General features: G+C 41.0%; 1 protein-coding gene across 1 annotated transcript in view; it reads right to left on the bottom strand.

Moving 5' to 3' along the window:
• Positions 1 to 7,419: 7,419 nt before the first annotated feature.
• Positions 7,420 to 24,945, bottom strand: part of igf2bp2a (insulin-like growth factor 2 mRNA binding protein 2a) — a 79,873-nt gene continuing 62,347 nt past the window's right edge. The window contains exons 8-16 of the mRNA XM_036139451.1: positions 19,299 to 19,421; positions 16,644 to 16,779; positions 14,493 to 14,651; positions 13,985 to 14,053; positions 12,219 to 12,341; positions 11,750 to 11,824; positions 11,444 to 11,575; positions 9,538 to 9,651; positions 7,420 to 7,956 (exon numbers count right to left, since the gene is read on the bottom strand). Of these exons, the coding sequence (XP_035995344.1) occupies positions 7,858 to 7,956; positions 9,538 to 9,651; positions 11,444 to 11,575; positions 11,750 to 11,824; positions 12,219 to 12,341; positions 13,985 to 14,053; positions 14,493 to 14,651; positions 16,644 to 16,779; positions 19,299 to 19,421 (1,030 nt within the window). The 3' untranslated portion in view covers positions 7,420 to 7,857. The remainder of the gene's footprint in view (positions 7,957 to 9,537; positions 9,652 to 11,443; positions 11,576 to 11,749; positions 11,825 to 12,218; positions 12,342 to 13,984; positions 14,054 to 14,492; positions 14,652 to 16,643; positions 16,780 to 19,298; positions 19,422 to 24,945) is intronic.

The raw sequence follows: 24,945 nt of genomic DNA, 5'->3' as shown, positions 1-24,945 counted from the left end.
ACAGCTTTTCCATCAGCGCTTCAAATCAGGCCCGAGTGCTTTCTCGCAACACGTCTTCTTTACATTTATCTTCCATTATTTGTTCAAAAAAAAAAAAAAACCTAGCTAGGTTGATTTTATTCTTTTATTTTTTTTTCCTCTTCCCACCAAAATTTCATAACTAGTAACATCGGTAGTGATCTAACAGGACTGAGGAGTTAAGAAATTCCCAGCTCCAGCTCCGGACTACGTCATTTAATCAGTGTGAAATACAAGAAACCAGATCGGAACAGACAACGAAAAGAAAACCGTAGCTATTTAACCACTTGTGTCATATGACTAACAACACTGTTACACCCTTAGTGATGTGTGTAACTTCTTTATGGTACTGAAAATTAATGCCTAACACCCCACAATACCTAGAAATACCAGTCCTTAAAAATGATTAAAAAATAAAAAAAAAGGTTACTACGGTCCTCGCAGGTTTCGCCTCATGTTTGTCTGAACATCCAGGCTGACGCTGTGGAGGCTGAAGTCAGAGCGATGCAGATCGAGGGAAACCTGCGCCTAGAAAGAGCCAAGAACACAAGAGAGACAGAGGCCTGCGGAGTCCTCTGCAATGCAGGGAAAAAAAGAGCCGCAACGTCAAAAACTGCTCTATAAAACTTCTCCAAAGAAGGTTAAAAAAAAAAACTACAGTGCCTTGTTAAGGTATTTAACCTCCCTTTTTCCAGATTTTGTCGCATTACAACCAAGAACTTCAGTGTTTTTATTAGGATTTTATGTCATAGACTAACACAAAGTGGTACTCCGATGGTGAAGTGGAAGGGAAATGAACATGCTTCACGTGTTTTTACAAATAAATAAAAGAGTGTTGTGCATTCAGCCACATTTACCCTGATAGGCTTGAATAAAATCCGGTGACACCCGCTGCCTTCAGAAACCACCTATTCTTACTTTATTCAGCCCTATCGGTACCTCACGCACCCTGTTTAGTCAACTTTCAGCTTCCAACTTAAGCTACTGTGTGGTTACCTATAGATCTATTTTTTAAGTTTAAACATTTTGATCTGCTCCGTTTTGCAGAAAAGCATCTTTGCAGTTCGCAAATACCTAAACTTAGTCCAGCTCTGTCTGGGAGAGATAAAGTGCACCACTTTGCACTTTATGCTTGGGTCAGTCTGGCCCCCTTTCTCACCACAAAACACCAATTTCCTCTCTTTTAACTGGAAAACGCGGACATGATCACATCTCACCCACCCTGTCTTCTCTCCATTGGCCGCCTGAGCACCGCAGAACTGATTTTGAATTGCTACCTTTGGCTCATAAATACCTAATTGGTTTTGCACCCTCATATCTATCTGACCGGTTTCTGCCTCGTCGACCTTTACTACCCCTAGATCAGCTACTCTTGGTTATTTCCCAAAACTAGGCCGAAGATTACATAAGAACGGGCTTTTTCATCAGCGGCTCTCAAACCTTGGAACAAGTAACCTACAGATATTAAGGGAAAAATCTCCCTTCCTGATGTTTGTAGGTCTTGTTTTTAAGTACTGCCACAGCCTCAGTTGGTATATTCCTTTAAACGATTTGGTTTACTTTTTCCATCTATCTTCAGGTCTTGGTGCTGTGTATTTTTATTGCTCAATTATTATACAGGATTAAAAGGTAAGACTAGTTACTTGTTATGCTCTTTAGAAATAGACACGGCTGTCCATTGTGAGGATGTTAGAGCCTGCGCCCTGTCCGAAACATCAATATCAACCCCTTGACAATCCACGTCCTCAAACCCTGGTCAATGTGAATCTTCAAGCTTTCCAATGGTGAAAGGGCGGCCATCCCCTCTTACACACCACTGTCCCATGACTGATGCGGACATTTTAATATTTTACAGCTCTGAAATACAAAGTGTTTCAGAGCTGTAAGGTTGCCGCTGATAAATATGTTCTGAAGGGCATCTTTCTTCCTGTACCGAAATCTTGTTTTGCTTCCGCTCTGGCTTCTTGTTTCTGCTCACAAACCTTGTGAAAACATCTAAGGGCTGCCGCTTGAAACCTGAACAAATTTGGGTGCTTCAGTGGGATAAAGACTGCAAACAGACATTAAAACTAGCTTTAGTTGGCCTAGTTTAGGCCTCCTGAGTGGTCTCTCCAGAGCCTGGACAAGGAGCGCTTTAATCATAGAGTTAGACAAGAGAGTCGTCCTAACGCTGGAGGAGCTGCAGAGACTCACAGCTCAGGTGGGACAATTTCATGACAAGACAACTTTGGTCTTGCTCTCCACAAATCTGCCCTCTATGAAAGGGTGGCAGAACGCTACACGGGGCAGAAAACTAACACTCTTCATGACCCTGAACGCACCATCCCCATGGTGAAACATGGGGGTGGCGGCATCATGCTGTGGGGACGCTTTTATTTGACAGGCGCAGAAGTTTGATATCCGCCAGGAGAGCAACTCTAAACATAGAGCCAGCTAGAGCTACAGTAGAACGGTTCAAGATACATTAATGTGTAAATTCAATTAGGTACCGTGTCAAATGTTCAAAACTGATGTTCACAGAGGCGCCGCATTCCAGTCTGACTGAGCTTGAGCTATTTCTGTAAAGACAAGTAGGGAAAACTTTCTCCATACGAACAAAGCCGGTAGAGACAAGCCCCAAAAGGCTGAATACAAAGGAGCACCTCCTTTCCCTTTTTTAAACAAATGTTATAAACCATGTATCCCTTTCCTTCCACTTCACCAGTATGCTTGCGTTGTTTAATTTGAGAAAAGAAATCCCAACAAAATACATTAAAGTTTTGGTTTTAACGTGACAAAATGCTCTTAAAGTTCAGGGGGGCATAAATACCCTGTTGCAAGGAGCAGTAGAAGTCTCAGTGCTACAATGAAAAGCGTTTTTCTTTATTCTCCGACACGTGCTCTACTACAGGTGAAGCAGACCATCTGAGGAGTCGAAGCACCGTACTGCGTTTTAGCTAGGTCAGGGTACTAAGAGTCAGGTCTGGCGAGCTCTCGTTCATCAGTATGAGGTACTGTACCGGCTGTGGGGAGGCTGGCGGCAACAGCAGCAGCAGCAGCAGCCTCAGGCATTGTGTGAGTTTGTTAGACCTTTGATATAGTACTGCAAGTTTGTGTTCACTGGGACAAAAAAAAAAACAAAGATCCACCTCATCTGAAGACTAAAAGTCCGCCAATCCTACAAGCAACACAGAAAAATCAGCTCTAAACAAAAACTTTCACTACATTATTTGTTTGTTTTACCCCACCCCCCACCCCATTTTTTATTTTTTTGCCCCGCATCTGTTTTTAATATCTAAAGTCAGCCATGGATTCAGAGAGGTGATTCTGAAATGTACAGCACAAACAAAAAAAAAAAAAATTAATTCAGAGGTCAGTTTGAGGAAAGTTGTGACGCTCTAAACTCTCCAGCCAGGCTTTGTGTTAGAGAACGACAGAAAAACCATGTATACGTGACTCTATTGTACATGTTTACAGATATACAGTTTTCCTTGTCGTACACAGTGACGCTTCAAACGACCACACTCGTTTGGACATTCTGCACAAAAGACTAGGGTTTTACGCTGCGTTCTAGGGTCCTGTCAGTGTGTTTTTGCAGCTTTTCATTAAAATCAGCCCTGGTTTGCTGTGTGTTGTTGTTGTTGTTTTCTTTTTTTATCAAAGAGAGCTGGTAAGATTATGTCGGGTTGGTATAAAACACGGTTTTATATCTCACAAGTCAATAAACGTCGTTGTTTTTCCACTTACAGTTGTTTTTTTTTGTAGAAAAACTAAAACCTGAAGGTGAAATCGGGAAAAACAGGAGGTATAGTTGGTTAGTTTCTAGCTGATTTGTATCTTTCTGTCTTCCTTTTACCCCACGATCTCTTGGGTATCTACCCTTTAAAATCCAACGCTTTGTTCCTTTTCAAACAAATTGGACTTTAGAGGTTGCATGGCGTCCAGGCAAACACAGTCCAACGGAGTATTGTTTTGCAAAGTTTCACTAGTTGGCTGGACCTGAAGGTGTACAGAATTTTATTTTATTTTTTTCATTTAAAAAAAATTAAAAAAGCTCAAACTGATCAGTTAACAAGGCATACAAAATGTGGAAAAAAAAAATAAGGGGGGTGGGGGGGAAATGAAAGATTGGACTGAGGTACCCTGAAGCCTGAGGTAGATCACAATACTGACATGCGCACTGTTCACATCCCAACCAAAGTTAACGCCGTGGTTCACTTGACTTGTCTCCTATTTTTTCAGGTTTTTATCATTTATTATTATATTATTTTTCATAGTCTTAGTTTTCAAGAAAATAAACACTTCCCTTCAAAATAATATGGCAGTGTCCCACTGAGGGAGGGAAAGAAAATCAGAAGAGGACTGTTCTTCTTGTTTTTTTTTTTGTTTCTTATCAATAGATCTCATCACAAAATAGGAAAAAAATAGATTCATAAATATTACTCTGTTTTTTTATATATATATACATACACACACATACGTACGTACGTGCGCGCGCACACGCACACAGACACACATGGAGGAAGCTGTGCGTATTGGCAATAACCTTGCGTCTGGAAGATGAAGCTGATGGGTGATGTTTGAGAGGTGACAAAATAAGGCAACAAGCTTCCACGGTCTCTCCAAAGTAAAGCACGAAAGGACACCATGACCTGCGAGTCCAGAGCGTTCATCCAGGCAGCCGGCCACCAACAATTACTTTCTTTTTTTTTTTTTGAAATCACCAAGTTCGGGGGTGAAAAGAGTGAAGGAGAGGATGACAATCTGCGTGTGTGTGTGTTACTGGGCCGGGCCTTCTGGACACGACAGGGGTGATGTGTTCTAAAAAAAAAAAGGCTGCATATTGTACATTCACAGCTGTCATGCCGTTTTTTTTTTTTTAGAAAGCTCCCTGACAAAGAGAGGGTTAAAGCCAAACGCGGATGCGGTCACGTTTGCGGTTGTGTGTGTGTACCACAGATCATACGTTGCCAAGCCCCGCTCTCCTTTCCTCCCGCCCTCCAATAGGCATGGGCCGGTCCCCCTGTCGCAAAGGCCTAGCAAAATTTAAAAAAGTTACAAATTAAAAATGGCAAAAAATTGGCCATCCTTTCGTTCCTACTCGACGTACAGATCCAAATTCCGAGGCCAGTTTCTGTAAAGCTTTGACCTGCTGACGCCAATCGTACATCGATTCGGGTTTCTCTTTAAGAACTATAATGTATTAAGATATAAAAGCCTTTGTGCCGAAATTTGATGCGATTAAAATTACTCATCTCCATGAATTCACTTAATAATCTCAATTATTTGAATCAAATATTTATCCGACATATTTAGCAACGTTTAGCAATTGGAATACATGTTGCTTGACGTTTTGCAGTAAGCTTGAAGTCATGCAGTACTCAACACATCCAGCGTCTCTTCTTTGTGGCTGCAGTGTGTGCATCCGTCGTCCGAAAACTGAGATAAAATGCATAATTTTTTTCCTAAATTGTCATTCTTTTCCTTTAGTTCACCAAAATTAATGTGTTAATGTACTAATTAGGAGCATATCTTATGACATTAAATGGCCTTTAGCATCTTATATTAGCAATTAGCGCAATTAGCGCAGCTAGCATCGCCGAAGCAGCAGTTTCCGTCTCTCCAGGATAATGTGACCCCTATCTTAGCCCAGAGATTTCTAAAAGGCTACCGACATTTCCAAATCCATCATTTTCCGTGACAGAAGTTAAAAGCTCAGAAAGATAAACTATTACAAACTCTGCTGTACTCTATTCAGCTATCCTGTTGTCTCCTAAAAGCCGTGCACTCTCTCGCAGCCAAAATGATCCGGTGGCATCTCTTGACAAAGATAGTAAAAAACATTTAATTTTTTTCATAAATAGCTTCTTAAAGCTTTTGTACTTCAATTGATTACTTTTTTTATTTTAAATACCTCACTGATATTGACAATCGCTAACTTGAAGCATTCTTCACTCAGTTACAAACTCCACACCAAAGAGTCTTGTTTAAAGTTATATATATATATATATATATATATATATATATATATATATATATATATATATATATATATATATATATATATATATAAGATGCCAGAGAAAATAATAGTGTGACCGGAGTTTTCCCCGCCTGTACGGAGCATAAAGTAGCTAGCTGAACATTCCCCCCTCCCCCACCTGTTGCAGCACATTGGAGGTCAGCTAGCCTAAGGCTCCCACATTTTCTCCTAACTTACAGGGACATTTAAAAAGTTTATGGGGGAAAAAACGACTAAATTAAACAGGTATCTACTTCTGCTTAATTGTATGTATCAGCATCATATTAAACATATGGTATAGATAATATTTCATAAAGCTGTCATGATAAATATATGTTACAGTATTTTAGTAGCAGTAGAATTACTTGCTGTTTTTTGTGGATTTAAATAAAAATAATTAGATCATCCTATACATTTTTGTTTAAATAGCATGACACCGCAGCATTTTATCAACTTACCGGCCCATGCCTGCTCGCTAACCCTATAAATGTTTTCGCCCTCCCACCCTAACCCTGTCCCCTCATTCTGGGCCCCCTGTTCACACACCTTGTGTTGGCCCCTAGTGACGTCCCCTTAAGGCCAAGCGTGTGACAGTGCACATTCAAAACAAATGATTACCTGCTCACTAGCTAAGGTGCGCCGCTTCTTTAAGACGTTGATTCATTTATTTATTTTCCTCTGATCGTCAATGCCTTTTTTATTATTATTATTATTATCATAAGGAGAGTTTTAGACATCGCTGCAAAGCACGGGAGGGCGATACGACCCCTCATTTTTCACCTGTCTTTAGCAACAAAAAGTGGCAGTCAGTTCAATCCTTTCATGAAGGCTACAGAAGAAAAAGATGTTCCTTTGCAACACAAGAAGTGCAACCTATCAAGAACGCAACTCCAGATGAGAGCAATGAAAGCAGAAATGAGCAGAAGAGAAAGAATCGATTTAAAAGAAAATAAAAAGCGCAAAGCATGGTAAATGAACAGTGGGGGGGGGGGTTTGCTGGGAAGGGGACGTTATCTTTTGCGTTGGCACACACACAGGCTTTTGTTAGAAAGACTCAGAAGCGTCCGTCAGATTTGCGTTGAGAGATTTTTTTTTTAAAATCAACAAACAAAACCGATCGCTTTCCCGGGGCTGTTTTCCACTCAATCTCCTGAACCGACGAACACGTTTAAAAAAAAAAAAAAAAAAAAAAACCCGCACTGGGTTGTTCTGTCATTCTGATAGAAGAAAACAAAAAGAAAAACAGTGCATACTCTCAGTGTGTATCAATGTACGTCTCTACTCTGCATTAATACTGCTAAGGATAGTCTCACGAAGAGGAGCCGCTCTCTGACGCTCGCTCTTCCTCTAACTCACTCTGTCAATCCAAAATGCCTTTGCGTGCACTCGTGTTAATAGGGTTTTTTTTTTTTTGTTCGTATTTTTAGGCCTATGTTAGTCCAACTAAAGAGATAACGTTATGCAGGGCGACATATCATTTCCTGTTGTTTTTTGTTTGTTTTTTTAATTACCCATAAGACATTTAATCCCAAATGTATGCAGTATCCACCTCTCTTCTCTTTCTTGTTTTTTTTTTTTTTTTTTTTTGGTCTTTTTATCATTATATTTTCTCCCACTTTGTCTGCTCTCACAGGGCTGGCAGTGCACACAATGCCCACAGCCTTTGGCTCTCACTTGTTTCCCCCCGTAGCGAAGTTCTTTGGTTTTGATCCCGGTGCCGCCGCTGCTGGTCTGCCCTGCGCGTCCCCCTCGGCCTCGGCCTCAGTCTGGGTCAGTCTCTGTCCGTTCGGGAGGGCTACATTCATTGGCTGGTGCCCACTGGAGCTGCCTGGCCCGGGTCACTTGGAGTGGTGCGGTGACACGGCGGCGCCCTGCTGGTGCTTCTGTTCCTGCTGTTTGACCTGCTGAATGATCTCCCGGATCTTCCTCTGGGCAGTCTGTAAGAGGAGGCAGCAAGCGGTGAGAATCAGGCGTAAAACGTAAAACAAAATGGCAACGTATGGAAAACCAAGGTTATTATCGTTAACTAAAACCAACGACTTTAAAAAAAACTAGAAGTAAGAAACCTTTTAGGTGCAACGAGACCTTGCAACAAGAATGTAAACTAACTGAAACTGTCATGAGAGTTTACAAAACTAATCAAAACTAACTGAACTTTAAGAGAAAATGGACTTAGGTTTCTTTGTACCGTATAGTGTATATAGCTTCTGTATATATATCCTTTTTATTTTATTGTATTTTTATTTTATGTCTGCACCATCAACACCAAGTCAAATTCCTTGTAAGTGCAAACCTACTTGGCGATTAAACTTCATTCTGATTCTGATTACACAAAATCTATGATTGTTTTCTGGGCTTTTGTCACACACAACTATTTCTATTCGTTTTTTTTCAGTCTTTACCCTGGTATGCAAGTCGCATTACATAAAAGACTAAAACCATAACTGAAACTAATAAAAACTAAACTGAAACTAAGCATTTTCAAAAAATAGAAAACTAAACCGAAACTAGCAAACAAATACTAAAAACTAATTACAACTAAAATAGAATTCAAAATCAGAATTCAAAACTAAATAAAAGACAAAAAAACTAATGAAAATTTCAAAACCATTTAAACCATGATGGAAATATCCCAATTTAACGACTATTTCCATCCATGCATCAATGTCCACAAATAAGAAAAAGCTTAAAGCAAGTCCAATGAAAACCAATTGATTTGATATGCAATGCGTTCATAAATTTTGAAGATTCTTTTAATATTTTGAACATTTCTGACTTCTAAATTTAGGGTTTCACAAGAAATAAATAACTCAAGGTTAATATTTAAGAAAGGGAAGATTAGTCTTTCTGCTTTCAAAGATCTTAACCCGAATTAAAGGGTTTAGTTAGACGAGATATGATTCCAAATTTAACAGTTTCATATAATTTCAGATAGAAACTTGATATAAACAGGAGACTTTTTTGAACCAGCATGCTAACTATTTAACCCCCACTTGAAGTATCTTCTGGCACTGCTGCCTTACAGATGGTTACTTCTAACTCATGTGTCGTCCTTTCTTCCTACTTAGTGACTTTTTGCTGGACGACTACCAAAAATCCTGATACCATAATATAAAATGTGTGTTAACTCCCCCTAAACGGGAAAGAGTTCAAGGGGAGTTAATTCTTTTGTGAGACACTGCTGAAAAATGCTGCTCACCCTTTAAATAAAGTTAGCAGGAAGTTTTTTAGGTTTGATTTAATTATTATCAGGTTATCAAGCTTAGGTAATTGTTGATTGGATTGTCTTTTCTCTTCCAAACCCTTAGAGAAAGAAGATTAGTTGCAAGAAAAATAAAAAAAATTTGAAAGATTACACAGAGATGGCTGAGAATAGCAATGCCTCCAGGCTCGGTCATTATATTAAACATGTACTCCTACTAAGATGAGCATCTAAAACTGCATGTAGTGGTGAAGCCAGGTTTGGGTTGACGGCTAAATTCCTGACTACAGCTGTGCTGCTTAGGGGTTTTGTGTACCTGGCTGGCGAAGAAGTGCCCGCTGATTTTCACAAAGACCTCGTCGTTCTCGTCAGGAATTTGGTCCCGCGGCACAATGACCTCTGCGCTCGTCAGGTTCTGCAGCTCATTAACCTGAAACACATACGCACACCTCGCAGATTCAGATCCTGGATCCGATTTCACCTCCCGGCTCACTTACGACACACAGACGTGCGCATTTACAGGAGCCAGGAGTTTACATGCAATCATCATGCGCAGCATATTCATGTTAGTTTTAGGCCTCAAATGATTTATTAGAAATCACCAATATGATGATTATGGAACATACAGTCAAAATTTGGATACATATAACTTTTTAGCCACTAACAAGCATCTGGCATAATTCTGCTCAGATATTTGCCCCCTTTTCTTGAAAAAATTATAGACTTAACTTGAATTGTGAGTTTCCTAGCATAAACGCAGCTTTTAAGCGTCATTTATGGGTTGAGTTCAGGGTCTATTATAAAGACTTTAACAGAAACCATTACCAGCAAACCCACATTTACATATATTTCATTCATAATATATATATATATATATATATATATATATATATATATATATATATATATTTCTAAGGTTTTATACATTTTTACTATCTACTTTTTAAATTTTATTTATGGCTCTGAGGCACCACCTGCTGGAGGAAAAACCATGAGAGTCAAAGCGTAGCGGAGATCAAAGCGGTACGGGTGTGACTGCTTAAGATGTATTTTCTTCAGCAATGAGCCCATGTCCACCTCCACCATGTGAAAAGAACAACCACCGTCCTTTAATAAAGAAGACAAAATGTTTCTAAGCTGCAGTTTATCGCTGTGGTCGGCAAACATTTCCTCCGGCGTGCATCTGGTTTTGCAGTCCCTTCGGTTTGAGGCAACGCACCAAAAGCTTGCCGTCACCCTGCTTCCTCTACTGCAGAACCTGTTTCGACGCGTGTTTGGGATGATCGCTCTGCTGGAACATGCAGCTGTTCTCAAGCTTCAGCTTGCTGCCTGTTGATTTGAGGTGAAGTTGAGGAATGGAATGAGGTGGAAGTCCTTCGTCCGCATCGTTCCAATAAGCCCCACCGTCAGCATAAAGAGCTCCACAGCATGACGCTGCTACCACCGTGCAGGACAACACATACGGCGTTGCCGGGTTTCAAAGCTTCGCCTACGTTCCTCCAAAAGATACTTCTCGTTGTTGTGCAGAAGATATCCTGCTAAAGGTTTACTATAATAAGTAGCAGCATGGTCCAGGGGGACATTTTAACTAATTATTAAAGTAATTCTGATCCTGTGTGGATCAGAGACAATAAAAATAAACGTCTGCATGCCTTTCACGTTCTTAAAAATCATTACGGATGTATGTTTGGTCTTCATTCTCCCCCTAGTAAAAGATAAGGTCAAATGTATCTTTTAACAACCCAAAATTAAATGAGATTCCTATCCAGGCTTGGCTGTATGTAAACCTCTGGCTCAAACGCACAAAACGTTGACCTTTGCAGTTAATTTTTTTATTCATTTATTTTTTCTATTCATTATCTCTTAAAACAGATTTTTTTAAAGAACGGTTTTTATACATCTTTATTTATTTATTATCATCATTATTATTTTTTTTTTTCTTCCTTCAAATTTTTATTGTGAATATAATGTAACATGCTCCTTTATGTATCTATTTATTGTCTTATAATGGAATTTTTATAGTAGTGTTTTATGTGTGAATGCAGTGTGACGCATAGTTTGGACTATGTAGCGGCCAGAGTCTGTAACCCAAATCAAATTTTTCTTTTGGGACAATAAAGTTAATCTAATCTAATCTAATCTAAAAATCAGAAGTATCAGTTATGTAGATATTGCTCTTTTTTTTCTTCTTTTTTTTTTGCATAAGTAGAAGCCGCGCTTACCGTCTTGCCACCTTTGCCGATGACTCTGCCGGCTGCGCTTGAGGGAACCTTGATGTGCGTCTCCAGTTTGACCTCCTCCTTTCCTGAGAAGAAGTTCTCCTCTTTCAGCTTCCCAAATATCCGACCTTGCGCCTGTAATACAAGTGAGGGTATGAGGCGAGGAGAGACTGGGGAAGACGGGGACACACAGCGGTCCACTGCGGTTTACTGTGACACAGGCAAACGTCATTCTCAAAAAAACAAAAAAAGATAGACAAATCCTTTTTTTGATCACATTAAGATGGTGTTTTGTTTTTGTTTTTTTACCTTAAACTGAGCCTCCGGGGTTCCAGTAATAATAACCATTCTCTCAGCAACATCCGGGCTCTCGGCTGGGGCGATCTGACCAGATCACAAAGAAATGTTCAGATATCTGAATTCCTTCGGTCTGACTTCACAGGAAGCGCTAAAGCACCACATCAGCCGACCCATATTCATAAATATGTCAAGCATAAACGCACCAAATTCAGTGTAAAAACTCAAATGAATAAAAACCGCCTCTGGTTGTGCCGTCTGAAGTGCCCGACTCTCGAGTCATCGGCCGCTTAATCACAATAGCTGCCTGGGCTGCGGTCAGCGAAGGGCTGCTGACTCAGACGGCAGGCATTTCCAACACATCAACATCCGTTTTAATGATCGGTGAGCGGCTTTTTAAAAATGCACGGTACAATCATCTCGTGTTCGAGGGCTCTTCTTCTCTTAAGGGTCGACGGACAGGTGACGCGAACAGACCCACCTTGATGGAAGCTCCTGCAAAGTGGGCAAGTTGCTTGATGTGCTGGCCCTTCTTGCCAATCAGGGCCCCGACTGCCTGAGTGGGAATAAAGAGGTAGACGACCTCCTGTTCTTGAGCCTGTTGCTGAACCAAAGAAGAAAGAGCCACAAAAGCAGGGAAGAGTTACTCCGAAAAGCACAAAAAATGTAGATGCAACTCATCAGATAACTGGCGGAATAATGTGGGGAAATGTCTGGATGGGAATAGTCCTATTAACTGTGATTATCTTGTGTTTTTTAGCACGGTGACAACCAGTGCGTTGAGGTTTTTAAAGTTAAAAAGGGCTGAAAAGTCCCGTACCGGAATAATTTGTGGTGTTCTGCTGACTAAGCAACGTGAAACAGCAGAGCCACCCTCTCTCCTTTTCACAAGACGTGACCTACATGTGAGGAGATTTCCTTCAAAGGAAGCAGACTGTTTCAATACTTTTAAGTGATCTTGACTAAGAGTTCCTTTACGCTTTCAGGAAGTTGCTTTGCTACTTTTTTTCACTCATTTTCTGTCCCGCCGTTGTACTTGATAATAAAAAATGAGAAAAGATGAAACAAGACGTGTTTTAACTCCTGGAGAAGCATAACATGTATGTGAACGTGGCATCTTTAGAAAAAAGGGAAACAATCAGCCTCTGGCCACAAGTATTCAGCAGGCCTCATCCTACAGTTAATTTGATTTAATATGATTTAATATGCCAGGGTTTCAGATACAATAGCTCCTTGGGACTCACCTACTTGTTTCCTAGTACTATTTTATGTCCATCAAACTACATAATTTTTTTCGTGGAGTTTTTCCTAAAGTTTAATTGGATTGATTTGAATTTTTGTGTCACAGAGTTGCTGTAACAAAGCAAAGATCCAGACTATTCTTGGTTGTTTCCCCGATTTATCTGGTATGCTTTAACACTACGTGCTTCCAACGACAACAAAAAGATTGCTATTGCACTAATCAGCTGCTAATGTCTAAAGAAATATTTAGACCTTCAGAAAAGATACCCACTGGCGATCGATTTTTGGCACAATTACACATTTTATATATGAGATTTTATATATATATATATATATATATATATATATATATATATATATATATATATATATATATATATATGTGTGTGTATATATCATATTACCTTGTATGGAATGTTGTAAATATATATATAAAAATGTGTGTATTCTGGAGCATGTAACAAAAGTAATTTCCCTCTGGGATTATTAAAGTGTGTCTGATTCTTATTCTGATTTCTATCACGGCTAAAGGTTAACATTTGAGACCATCAAAAAAAAGAGGGAGAAAGCACTGTGGAAAAGTAATTTACCCCCGCAGAGAATGTTTGACCACTCCAATTTGTTGACTGTTTTAGATTTTGCCACACTGGAGGGTTTTCAACAATGGCAGGCCTGTTTAACGTCAGGCTACGCCATCTCGGTCGGATTTAAGTCTGAACTAGTCCACTTTAAAACCTTCAACTTGTTTTGTTTTTTTCATCTACTTTTGAGCCATTCATACGTTTTTCCCAAACAGGCTTGAGCCTAATGTCGCAAACTGATGGTCGTCATTTCAAGATTCCCGGGTTGTTGTTGTTTTTTTTGTTTTTTTTAATCGAGAGCCTCTCTTTTACCATCCACTGTGTTTCTGTCACGCATGTCTTGTGATAATAGTGAGTAAACTGCATAGTCAGGTGATAGTCTGTGATGACTGCGGCTGCAGAGGAGAGGGGAAAGGGGACGTACTGAGTGCTGGTGGGGCATGGCACTTGCTGGAGGAACCCCGTACAGGCCACTGAGATGTGAAGAGTGACTCTGAAAGGGACAAACAGGCCCATCAGACGGCATGTTAACATCCACACAAACACAAGCTGGGATAGTTATTTTTTTGGGAGGGGGGGATTTCAGGGCACACACTCGCGGTGAATCACACTCCGATCGCCTGCGCCCGCGGAGCACGCTGTCTCACACCACTTAACGCTGGCAAATGAGTGGAGACTTTGTTTTCACAGACAAACTGACTCATCTCCAAATGAGATGGGGGGAATTCTGCTCGTTTCAAACTGCATCACGCAGGAAGACCTGAGTCAACGCTGCGCGCCGCTGTCTCTAAAAGCACTTTGAGGGGAACATGATTTACCCGCAAACACAAGACCGGGCTAATCCGAAAAAGGGCATTTTCCCCTTCTCTGAAGCATGTATGGCAGTTCAAAAAAAAAAAAAAAAAAAAAAAAAAAGGAAAGAGAGGACTCACTAAGAAGGGGTTGTATCCTGCTGATGCCACAGGGGGCACTGCACCGCGTGGTCCAGCAGCAGCAGCGGCGGCGGCAGCAGCAGGGGGCAGCACCGGCAGACCAGAGGAGAAGATGCCCAGAGCGTTCAGGTTTAAGCCTGGGATCAAGTTGGCTTGTTGCTGCAAACGAAGAATGATTGGGATGTCAATTAATTAACCAGACTCTTATTTTACTTTGCCAAGACAGAGAGAATGTCTTAGTTGTTAACAAGAGCTTTAAATCTCTGAAGGACCCCATTGGTCTTGCATTGAGAGGACATCACCAACATAGCAAACAACTGTAAACATTTCCCTCTATACGCCAAAACCTATCTTTGTCAGACATTCAGTCCATTACAGTATAATGGGAAAAAAAACGCTTTATGAAATAATAAATATAGCCCCAATTTTCTTGTTTTGTTCATTTTATACCACCGCCCTGCACGGGTTGCCAGTCCATCACAGAGACAGACAACCACACATACAACCTGACATACATGTGTAGAGGCTGGTAGGAGGAAGCCAGACCTTTAAAAAAAAAACTTATGCACGGGAAGAATAATGCAAAATCCACATGGACAGCTGCAGGGTCCTGGGTTCAGGACCTCCTAGCTGCAAAGCAACATTGCTAACCACACAGTGCTTCGTGAACAGTTGCTGCTGAATTTAAAGTTGCTGCAGAGAAGCGCGTCAGGGACAGTCGACACTCCATATTTACAACTTGCATTAATAACGGTATCAAAAGACAGATGTGTGGGCTAAACATCTCCTGTTTTGGGTCGGTTAGGCTTACCAAAATTATTTCCGTTTGCCAAATACGCCCCAAATATGAGCGGTATAAATTTCAAGAAATTACTTTCTTTGAATTCAAACATTTGTATGCCTTAAAACACTTAAGGGTAACCTAGATGATGATGGACCTCCCCGTGGGTGCTCATATTTGCGCATCTTTATTTGAACACACTGCAAAAACCAAACTAAAAATAAGTAAAATTTTCTGAAAATGAGCGTATCTGTCCTTGATTTGAGCAGGTAAATAAGGTGATCTGCCAATAGAATGCGATTTTGGCACTTAAAATAGGAACAATTCATCTCCATCATCTTATTTCAAGTATAGGATGTCTAATTATCTTAATTTAGGGGTCAAAATACTCATTCCATTGGCAGATGATCTTATTTACCTGCTCAGATCAAGGACAAAAACACTATGTTTAAGGACATTTTGCTTATTTTTAGATCCGTTTTTGCAGTGCAGACACACGACCCACCTCCAGGCACCTGGAAATTGACCCCAATGCCGAACCGGTCATCAACACCTGGGCTTCTCCAAACAGTCTAAAGTCTTCCTTCATTCCTGAACGCTCCCCTCCGAACGTTCTTTGTAATATCTAAAGATTGCCGCTAGGTGGCCCTCTTCGCTCACACCTCAACCAGACTGGGGGCCACAGAAACTACAGCAAGCCATAAAAAAACGATGCAGCCACATGCTGAGCGACAAGTCCTGGTAATAATTTAATAGTAAACCGGCGACAACAACAATGGGCAGCCAGCTGAGCTAACACGCTAAATAAAAGTAGCCTAAAACAGAAGACCCTGCGTTGCATCTCCACAGGGCCGCAGCCGCTGATCTGATGAGCATCCTCGGTGTCCTCACGGTGCGTGCCGCTCCCGCTGCTCCTCTTCGTCTGAGGGCTCGACCTCGGCGGCTGCTGATGTCACGGGGGCCCCGTGTGAAAGAGGAGCCGGGTGAAAGAGCGGCCCGCGGATATCAGATGGATGCTGGGAAAGGCGGTGTGTTACAACAGGAACGCAGACACACACACGCGCAGCGGGGAAGGGCGGTGTGAGTCAGAGGCATGGAGGCAAGCTGCGCTCAAATACTCAACTCACTTAATGAGCTATTCAGCGATCGTTTACCGTTATCTGTTTACAGAGCAGGGCCTTACTAATGCTGGCGGTAACACACAACAGGGGAAGCTAATATCATCCTGTGGTAACCCCCCCTCTCTCTCTCTCTTCCTCCCCCCACTCTCCTCCACTGCTCACCTGTCAGTCCGTGTGAGTCATCCCACGGTCATAATCGCCACACGAACAGCACAGAAACAACACAGAGGGCTGCAGATAGTAACTTACGTTTATAGCAGCGATATCGTTCTCGTAGGCTTCCCTCAGCTTGTTCATGATCTCCACCTCGGCTTTACAACAAGCCTCCAAGCTTCCCTTCACCGTGATGGTCCTCTCAGGGTTGTAAATGGTTAAGTCTTGTAACCTGAAACAGAGAGCGAAGCAGACACACACACAATCACACAATCACAAGGAAGAACGGAAAAATACTCAGAATAGTTTCGGAGTATCGCTTTCCCACCGCTCAGTCTCTCCGAACTCAGACGTTTAAGCAGACTTCATTCTAAGAGCGGAGTTGAATTCGTCCGATCAAGGCGTACGTCGCGACAAACGTTAACGTTGGAGGAGGACGCTTGTGCGATACAGGCGCCCAGTTAGAAAAAACAGCGACTTGCAAAAGTGTTCTTGCCTCTCTCGCTGTTTTGCAGCATGGCAACCTCAGACCTCAGTGTGTTTTATTGTGATTTTATGAGACAGAGCAACACAAAGTTGTGCATGATTTTAAAGCGGTGTAATAAAGGGTACAGTTTTCAACTAGGTCGGTTGCCTTTGCAGCAAGAAGGTCCTGGAGTCCTTCTGCATGGAGTTTGCATGCTCTCCCAGTGCCATGCGTGGGATCTCTCCCGGTACTCCTCCCACAGTCTAAAAAAACATGAACTGGTCCCTCTTTCTCTCTCTCTCTGTATTTTCGTGCGTGCACGGTTGTTTTTCCAGTGCCCTGCACGGATAAGCGGCTACAGACAAGGAACCATACCACTAAACAACATCCAGCGCATCCAATTCCCTGCAGAACTCACCTGATTAGTGAGCGCGTGTTAACTTAACCTCAGCATGAATGCTGAAGATCTGTTGGAGATCATTAGTGAACCATCAGTGTCATGGAGGCCTCTTATGGCTGTTTAATACAACGGTTCATGGAGGAGCTGCAGGGACTCACAGCTCAGGTGGGGAAATCTGGCAACAGGACAGCTGTTAGCTGTGCACTCCACGAATCTGGGTCTTATGGAAAAGAGGCAAAAGGAAGCCATATAATATAAAAAGTCCTGTCGGCAGTGGGGAACTTGTGGGAGGCGCAGCAAATGTGTAAGAGGTTCTGGTCAGATGAGACCAAGAAGAAAACTTTTTGGCCGTCGTGCAAACTTCTGTCTGACTGAAAACTCATCCTGAAAAATACCATCCCCGCAATGAAACACGGTGGTGGCGGCATGGCGCTTCAGGCCTTCAAATATGCCATCCAGTCTGGACGAAATTAAGCTATTTTTGCAAAGAGGATTGTACAAAACTGTCAGTGTTCAGATGTCATTTCAAAGGCTAAGTCGGTTTTTATTCTTACAATGATTTGAAAAGCAGGTGTCATTTCCCCTTTACAATCAGTCGCTACTTTGCAATGGTGTTTAAAACAGAAGCAAATATGCTGAGGCTCATGGTTGAATCCTGATAAAACAGGAGAACGACTTTTGCAAGGACTCTTCCCAGACCTGTTTGGATCTGGACGCTGGCACAAATTCTTTTTACAAGTTTAACATCGCACATACGCAATTTGCAGCCCACTAGCCATAACTAAGATAACCCTGCTGACATAATGAGCCCCCCCCCCCCATTTGTTTTCTAAGCATTTCTGTAGACAAGCCATGGAGACATTTTCCAGCTCCCCTCGCAGACTGAGAACTGCAGGATGAGTAAAACAACCTTTCTTTTTAACATTGTGTGAAATGAATTTTAAAACAAGGAGTGGGGCGAGGTCAGCCTGGGAACGGCAGCGCAGCGACGAGAAGAAAAGAGACGAGAAGAGCTCGTCCATCCAAGGAAAATCTGCAGCGTTAAGAAAAAAAGGAAAGCTGTGCATGCTTTTAACAGCAAATGAAGATCAAACGCTTCCCCCCCCAAAAAAAAAAAAGCTAAACGTGAAAACCGCTTTTACACATTCAACTGAATCAATGCTTGCTTAGCTTCATAGCAAGTCACACGGAGCAGCACATTGTTAATTAAATGCCACTTTTTACACAATTTATTACAAAGGTATAACCAGAGTTTTCCCTCTCTACATAACAATTTGGCTGACTATTACCCAGCAGTTTTCACTTTAAAATCCCTGCTCCCTTAGAAAAAAAACGGAGGATAATGTAGCTGAAGGCTCTCATCTACTTCCCAGAGAAGAGTTTTAAATGAATGAGGTGGTTTGATGGACGGGAGTGAACAAGGTGCTACCGCGCGCTCAGGAAAAGCCTATTTTCCAGGTTGGGTCAAGTATGGAGAAAGAAAAGAGTATGGAAAAATGTGAGTAATTCCAGGATTCTTCTTCTTATTATTATTATTATTATTATTATTATTATATCGAATACCACAGCAGTAAATGTATCTGATCCAGCAATCCCTCCCTGACAACTTAAAGAGATTTTGTATTTAAAGCACGTCACTTTCATGCAAAAATCAGCTAAATACTATATATATATATATATATATATATATATATATATATATATATATATATATATATATATAGATAGATAAATAGATAGATAGATAGATAGATAGATAGATAGATAGATAGATAGATAGATAGATAGATAGATAGATAGATAGATAGATAGATATAGATATAGATATAGATATAGATGGGTGTCTGAATATTTATGAGCCTGCAGCGAGATGTAAATGACTTACGAGGAGATGGTTATCTTGGTCCCTGTCTCCTCCTCGATCTTCTTCAGGTTGCGGCCCTCCTTCCCGATCAGCCGACCCACCAGGCTGTTGTGGGCGAGGATTTTCAGAGGGATCTCGTCCGTCCTGCAGACACGCAAACGTATAAAAGGTTAGATGTGATGACAGAGGACTGGCTCCACTAAGTGTCGCTCGCTCTCACCTCACCGAGGGCGTGAGGAATGTCGCGGAGTGACAGGGATGAGCTGGAATGTGGACAGCTGCCTGGTAGCAAATGCTGCTGGAGGCACAGGACTTCCTCTGGTGCATAAGCTAAATGATTTATCTCTTTATGTTGCCAGAGACATTTAATAAAAAGCAGATCAGATATGGACTCCTTAGGTTTCCTGCAGCTGTTGTTGCTGTGATTCGTTTGATGCAAAAGTGTTTACAGGACAGTAGCACCTGTTATAAGGTTGTATCCGGTTAGAAATAGTTCTGGGCTTTAATCCGACATCTTTTTTTGAGGCTGCACCGGAAACAAGAGTTTCTGCAGAGCACCAAGCCTATCATTTCCTAATTTTTTTACTCTCGTGCTAGGATGAAAGAGTACATTTTCTGAATATTTAAAGGTTTTTCTCTCAAGGTCACAATATATTTGTGGGCCACAAAAATGCAAACATTTTTAAATTAAGACTGCAAAATGTTTCTTGGTTTTTACCAACAACGGAACGGTAAAATAAATGTGTGATATTTATTGAGATTAACAAAAGCATTTGTATTCTTCTAGGCAACAGATCTGTAATTCTGATCTGTAGATTAAAAAAAAATGTCTTGGAAGTCTGTGAGGCCCTTTTAATACATACAATCTGCAGGCAATTCCCCACATTTATTTTTTATTTATTATGTTCAGCTTTCTTTACCTAGAATTTTATTTGTGACATTTTCATCTACAGGACTAGACATTTGCTAAAATCACCCATCAGAAATGCGTGGACCCATCTTTGGATGTCTGTTGGCCAATTTACTGTAAAATTAAAATGAAAACAGTCAATAAATGTGTTTAACCAAAGATGGATACGTTGTATTGTACCTAACGTTTTTTTTTTCCTAAAAAGATACTCATTATTTCCCATATTTTTTTAAGGCTCTGCATGAGTAGAAAACTCACCCTAAAGAATATAAATAAATCTGCACCAACAGCATGTGTAGGCAGGCTGTTTTTTGCACCACAGTTGAACAAATAATCAGGGCCGTACAAAATCATCCTGAGGGCAGAAAATTGCGCCCCGGGCCAAAGCAAGGAGTCCTAGCAAAACAAACCACCACAAAGGACTTAGTACATTTAGTCCACGATATGTTCCCACATTACATTGGGTATGCTGCAGAGAAGTAGCTGACATTTTTCTGCAATAGGTCTTTAGATTTGATTCAAATAAGATTTCCTTTGGGCCTGAAAGTTCAAAACAAACGAGATGCTGGGGTAGATGATGCAGCTGGGAAAATGCTTCTGCATTTCTTCTAAAAAATTGTGCTTATAGCGGCATTAAAAAACAGCAACAAAGCAAAGTCTTTTTATTTGACATAAGAAACTACATTTTTGCATTGTTACCTGTAAGCCTTTCCTTACTTTCTTTCATAAAACCAGAACTTAGTTGGTTTATGCGCTTCTTGCATAACAGCTTTCCAAGTCAAGAATAGTTTAACAAAAATTGCGGGGAATCCAGGTTAAAAACAAAGGCTACTACTTTTAAAGCAAACCGAAGACTAGAATGAGCAACAGTCTTAAAAGTAAAGAAATAATGCCCTGAATCAGATGATTCATGTTTGTCTAGAAGCTTTCTGAGGCCGGCGGGTTTCCAAAAAGAATAAATATTTAGGAGCAAAACAAATGTTCGTGCGTCGCGTAATTTGAAAGGAATAAAAGGTGAGTCAAATTTTCTGTTGGGCTTAATGCAGGTAATCATGACTCTGCAACAACGTTCGGGCTATTGTGGAGCACAGACGCAGGAGGACGGGGAAAATGGACAAGTTTGTTTTTACAAGTTTACCGTCAACTAAGTCCGACACAATGTTCCCCTCTGCAGAAATGACTTCTGTAATTAAGTCACAGGAGCTTCCTTTGGCTCCGTCAGTTCTGAAGTGACAAGAAAAAAAACTGTAAAACGTGAGTCCACAACATCTGCATCAGTGTGCCTGATAGGAGCAGATGGCATGTATGATCCTTTACTGGAGGAGGAGGAGGAGGAGGAGGAGGAGTGCAACTTCTGCATTATCTGCATGTCTGCTTTGTGTGGCAATCACAGGGTGTGAATATGAATCGGGGTTGTGGTGGAAGGTGGCCAGATGCCGGGGTTTTCTGCAGGGCTGGGTCACAGACGTGGCGTGCATCGTTAGGGCTGGGAGGGTGTGGGGTGAGGTGGTGGGGGGGCCGATCTGTAAATGCAGATCTATGCTGCAGGGTGTCGTTAGTTACTGCAGGGATGAAGTGGGAGGGTACGTGCACATGTGTGGGTTTTGTGGTCTGAGTTTCAGTGGGTTCAGGCTGAGTGAAATCACAGGGCGGAGGGTGGCAGGGGCGACCGGTTTTATTCCTGCAGGTGTGGCGCCCAGGCGAGGCGGTGACACTTTGTTGACATTATCACAGGGAGGTGTGGGCGGCATTGTAACTTCTGAAGGCAGGATTAGTGCTTGACTGATTGAGGTAGATTACACCAACTGAAACGCTGAAACTCCGTTGCTTTCACTTTGCCAATGAAAAAAAAAAAAAAGAAAAAAAAAATACTTACAGCAACAACAGTCAAATTCAAGCCAAGCCATCTATTTTTCTGTTACAACATTCAGAAATTACGTACAGCTTGAACAAAATCCAGTTTTTATGTCAAATAAAATCTGCCGTTTTTGGTTTTTGTTCCTATTTTTTCTGTGGAAAGGAGAAGACTGTAATCGCTCTCACGTCTTTAAACTACAGCCGAGTGATTTTAGCTCAGTTTGAATAAATGTAAACAAAAATGAGACACAAAAAAGGTTAAAAGTAAATCAATAAGAATGAAATTCAAACAATTAATAAAAGATAAAACAAATACAAAAACCAATCAAATAATTAAAAACTACAAAAATAAAGCTACAATAAATAATATGAAATTATTATTTTAATCAGGTGTCACCACTTTGTACCACCACATTGGTTTTACATCTATGTATTACTTCCTCGCCTGTTTTGTGACCCTGCAAATGCCGTCAAAGGATTTTCACCTCTGTAGCTCTTAAAAATTTAATTAATATTTATTAATTTAATGACATTTCTGTGTCTTAAAATAGACCGCTGCCGTGCGTCCACTGATTGTTTGGCTGTAGCCGCAGAAAACCAGGTTGTAGCATAATGAGGGGATTACTATGCAGATTTCTTTGGTCTGACAAGTTTAATAAAAACATTTTCTTCAAACGGATAATAAAAATTAAACGCAGAAAATGGTAGCGTTCTTTTCCCTTCATACCTGTCATCGCACATTTAAACGCTCTGCCTCACGATTCCTGACTATTACAACGCCTTCTTTACATCCCTCCAATTAGCGAATATTTGACAAATTTGATTTTTTTTTTCTCTAACTGATGTGCATAGTCAAAACTGCTGGGCAGGTTATTTTTCCACCCTGAAACAATCCAATTACTGCTTAGTGGTTGCTACAGAAACCAGACAATAGGTGCACTAAATCATAAAGGAAACGAAAGTTTGTTCATTTGGGTTATTGATTTGATGACAGGTCACTCTGGTATTTAATTTGCAGAATACATTTGATTGGTTTCAGACGTTTTTGGACGTGGGGGTGGTGGTGGTGGTGGGGGGGGGGGGGCTTATGCAGTTATGCTTAGAGTCACAGAGCGGGTCATTTTTACCCCTCGTTAAACGTCAAATTCTTGCCATTTGGCTGTTTCTATGGAAACAGGGTTGTAGCACAAAACCCGCGGCGGTAACAACAACCTGAAAGAATCTTAGTGGTTTTGGTATACTGATTAAATGATTAACTGATCGATAAATTAATTTATAATATAAATTTTATAGATTTCACAGGGTCATCCGTTACCTGCTGGCGACCGGGCTGACAAGCAAACGCAATAATGCACAGTATTATGCGCCAGGACAGATTTTAGTGGACTATTTATTTATTAGTTTGATGCTTTTCAGATGTTGGAAGGATGAATAAGCGTGGGGGGAAGAAGAAGAAAAAAAAACAACAGATGTGCTAAAAGTGTTGGCATCACTGCAGAGCATGATTTGTTTGAATTATGGCTGTTGAACATAAAGGAATCTGAAGTCAATGAGGCCAGAGATCAATATGAGTCCGCAAAGGGAATAAGCCATACAAATGTGCAGGAGAAATATTACAGCGAGGCTGCAACCAGGTGCAGTGAACACATGAGACCTCTACTGCCAGGGCCTAATCCATTTTTTTTGTATTGCACATATGCTTCAGACCGTTTTGCACATATGCTTCAGACAGTTTTGCACATATGCTTCAGACTGTTGAACTGCTGAAGCCACAAATGGACTCTGTACCACATGTAAATAGCACACTGTCTATTTCCCCTGCATTGTCTACATTGTTTTACATCGTTTACATTTCAATTGTTTACATAAATTGTTGCTGCATCTGTATACTGTGAATAGCACACTGTCTATTTCCCATGCATTGTTTACATTGTTACATTGTTTTTCATTTCAATTGTTTACATAAATCGCTGCTGCATCTTTATCCTGAAAATTAGTGCAATCTACTGTGATTTTTAGAGTGATTTCTAGAGTTATATTTCAAGCTGTATGCAAACAAAATTTCGTTCTGTACGCACTTTGTGCATACAAAATGACAATAAAGATATCTATCTATCTATCTATCTATCTATCTATCTATCTATCTATCTATCTATCTATCTATCTATCTATCTATCTAAGTCCTATTCTGCTTGTAACGTATAAAATCGTAAAAAAAGTGAGCAGATTACAACTCCCGCCTCTCCGGCGGTTCTAGCTTTGAGCGCATTGGACCAAACATCCCAGCATTACTTGAGTGGCTTAAATTTTCTCTCTGTCCTCGTGTTCCTGCGTGCCAGGACCAATTTCCTTACGCCGCTCATCAATATTTGACAGCTGTATGCATCAAACAGCCGGCAATGTTTTCTGTTTCGATAAGAGGCACTTGAAGATGCGCGCTGCAGCAGAAAACGCGAAGCCTGATCAAAAACCCAGCACGAGAAAAAACTCTGACGCACCAAAGTTAACTGTGATTAAATGTGAATCCGTCTTGCGTTGAGCTAATTGAAAAGGCTGTGCAGCTTTTCTACAATCACAGGCTTCTTCTGCCTTCTCCCGCATTGAAACGTCTCGGGTGTAACTGGGTAAAAAAAAAAAAAAAAAGAAAGGTGCCTCTCGTACCTGAGTGGACGTGCTCACAAATAAAAGCGGACAAAACACTACAACACAGGTTGCTGTTAACACCGGGCAGAAGCTCAAAGAGCCGTAAAAAAAAAGGTGCCGTGTCTCGTTAAAAGTGTCAAACCTAATTAGGTCCGTCGGCCTAGACTCTTAGAGGCTAAGCTGCGATCACGTGCCGGCCCGGGCCGGGCGGCCGTGTTTACTGTGTTAGTGGTCCAGGCCGAAAGGAGCGCGCCGCGA

This window comes from Fundulus heteroclitus, chromosome 7 (assembly GCF_011125445.2).
Source record: "Fundulus heteroclitus isolate FHET01 chromosome 7, MU-UCD_Fhet_4.1, whole genome shotgun sequence".
Lineage (NCBI taxonomy): Eukaryota > Metazoa > Chordata > Actinopteri > Cyprinodontiformes > Fundulidae > Fundulus > Fundulus heteroclitus.
The sequence above is the reverse complement of the archived record's forward strand: the minus strand, read 5'-3'. Positions and strand labels throughout refer to the sequence as shown.